General features: G+C 39.5%; 1 protein-coding gene across 2 annotated transcripts in view; it reads left to right on the plus strand.

Moving 5' to 3' along the window:
• Window positions 1-343: 343 nt before the first annotated feature.
• Window positions 344-1,814, plus strand: part of LOC125032197 (pro-resilin-like) — a 6,291-nt gene continuing 4,820 nt past the window's right edge. Inside the window, exons 1-3 of one of the 2 annotated variants that reach the window (XM_047623281.1) lie at window positions 344-384; window positions 487-561; window positions 728-1,075. In XM_047623281.1, coding sequence (XP_047479237.1) covers window positions 373-384; window positions 487-561; window positions 728-1,075 — 435 coding nt within the window. In that variant the 5' untranslated portion in view covers window positions 344-372. Of the gene's footprint in view, window positions 385-486; window positions 562-727; window positions 1,178-1,814 lie in introns of those variants that run through there. The other variant, XM_047623280.1, reaches the window with a different exon arrangement.

Raw genomic sequence — 1,814 nt, forward strand, 5'->3', positions numbered from 1 at the left:
CATTATAATGGTGAAAGATAATACACGTATAGTATCGATCGTATACTGTAAAGTGTTCGCTCATTGAAATGCAATGCAAGTAAAGACACCGAACATTTCAGATATATATCATTCGTATACGAGATTAGTAGTAGTAGTTGTAACTCAACGCATTTATTTCCCAAATAATTTAGATCAGATAAGATGTATACTGATGTCCAGAAACAAGTCGCTGACCTTGTAAATATATTACTTCTCTTCAGCAGATTCCGGTACCTGGCACCGACGGGCAGTTAGCAGTAAGTATAAAAACTAGTGCAGTTGTATCAAAACTCTGGTATATAAGGAACATTAGCGGGTGGAGCATCACTCATTCTTAGAGAAGCTACAATCATGAACACTAAGGTAAGTAAACATGTCTGTGCTAGACGTAATGCTTATAACCGTGCGGATTAGAAACAACACAGACATAACATTTAGTTCACACTGATAACTTCTTCACTATAGGTCTTCATCCTTCTTGGTCTGGCAGCCGTCGTTGCTGCAGACAGTCCAGAGATTTTCGCTTATGGACCTCCTCGGGTAAGTGTGACCCAATTATTATAGCAAAATTTAAGTAAAGAGAAAGTAAAAATGAAGCAAGGCCACGTTGATTATACCGAGAGTAGAAACTGCAATACGTATTCAGTCAACTTACATCATAAGATAACGGTATAAAATAGATTTACTTAAATGTTTCTCTTTTCAGGATTCCTCCGAGGAGTCATTCGAATCTTTCGAGTCAGGAGAAGCCAAGTATGACTTCAGTTATGCCGTTCAGCACGAAGACTCTGGCAACGACTTCGGCCACGAGGAAGCCCGTGACGGTGAAGACACCCAGGGATCCTACTACGTGAGGCTTCCCGACACCCGTCTGCAGAGCGTCAAGTACTTCGTGGACGGTGACGACGGCTACGTGGCCGAGGTGAACTACGAGGGCGAGGCTCGTTTCCCTGACTCCTACGAGTCTGCTTCCTTCGAGTCTGCTTCCTTCGAATCCCGGGAGTACAGGCCACCAAGGCCAGTCTACACCTATGGCTCCAACGAGTCCAAGTAAATTGTCAGATATTTGACTTCTGAATCATGATCACGTAAAAGGATTTTCATGTAAAATATTTATTGTAAATATATTAGAAATTGTAATAAAAGCACTAGTAAATGAACGCCTTTTCATCGACACAAGAGTTACTAAAACTAGATAAAAATGATGTAGAAAATATAGAACTGCAGAGTCTGATATTCAACTTACAATATGATCATTACTCTAGCGAAGCTATCTTAAATAATAGACTGGTTAAAATGTCATTTTCCTGAGAAGGCGCCCTTCATTAAAAATCAAGCTATTTTGCCTGTAATGCAGGATGCCAAAATTAGGAGTCGAACATTGATTCATCTAAAGCGGAAGCCTCCAGCCCCACCAAGAACAGCAGCCACGGCGTTTCGTTTGCAAATTTCCCGAATTCATACTAGAACACCACCTGGTACAAGGAAAATATGCAAGGAATCAAATAGGACGTAAATTACATATTTTTAAATATTTAGCCTGTACATACATGCACACAAACACGCACACACACACACACACACACACACACATATATCTATCTATCTATCTATCTATCTATCTATATATATATGTATATATATACATATATATATATAGCTATAACTATATGTATATAGAGAGAGGTAGATCTACTGTACACACACACACACACACACACACATATGTACATATCTAGGGTCAAGTCCCAGAAGAACTAGTGTCAAAAGTATCACGTAAGACCTAACTGAAC

This window comes from Penaeus chinensis, chromosome 14, assembly GCF_019202785.1.
Source record: "Penaeus chinensis breed Huanghai No. 1 chromosome 14, ASM1920278v2, whole genome shotgun sequence".
NCBI lineage: Eukaryota > Metazoa > Arthropoda > Malacostraca > Decapoda > Penaeidae > Penaeus > Penaeus chinensis.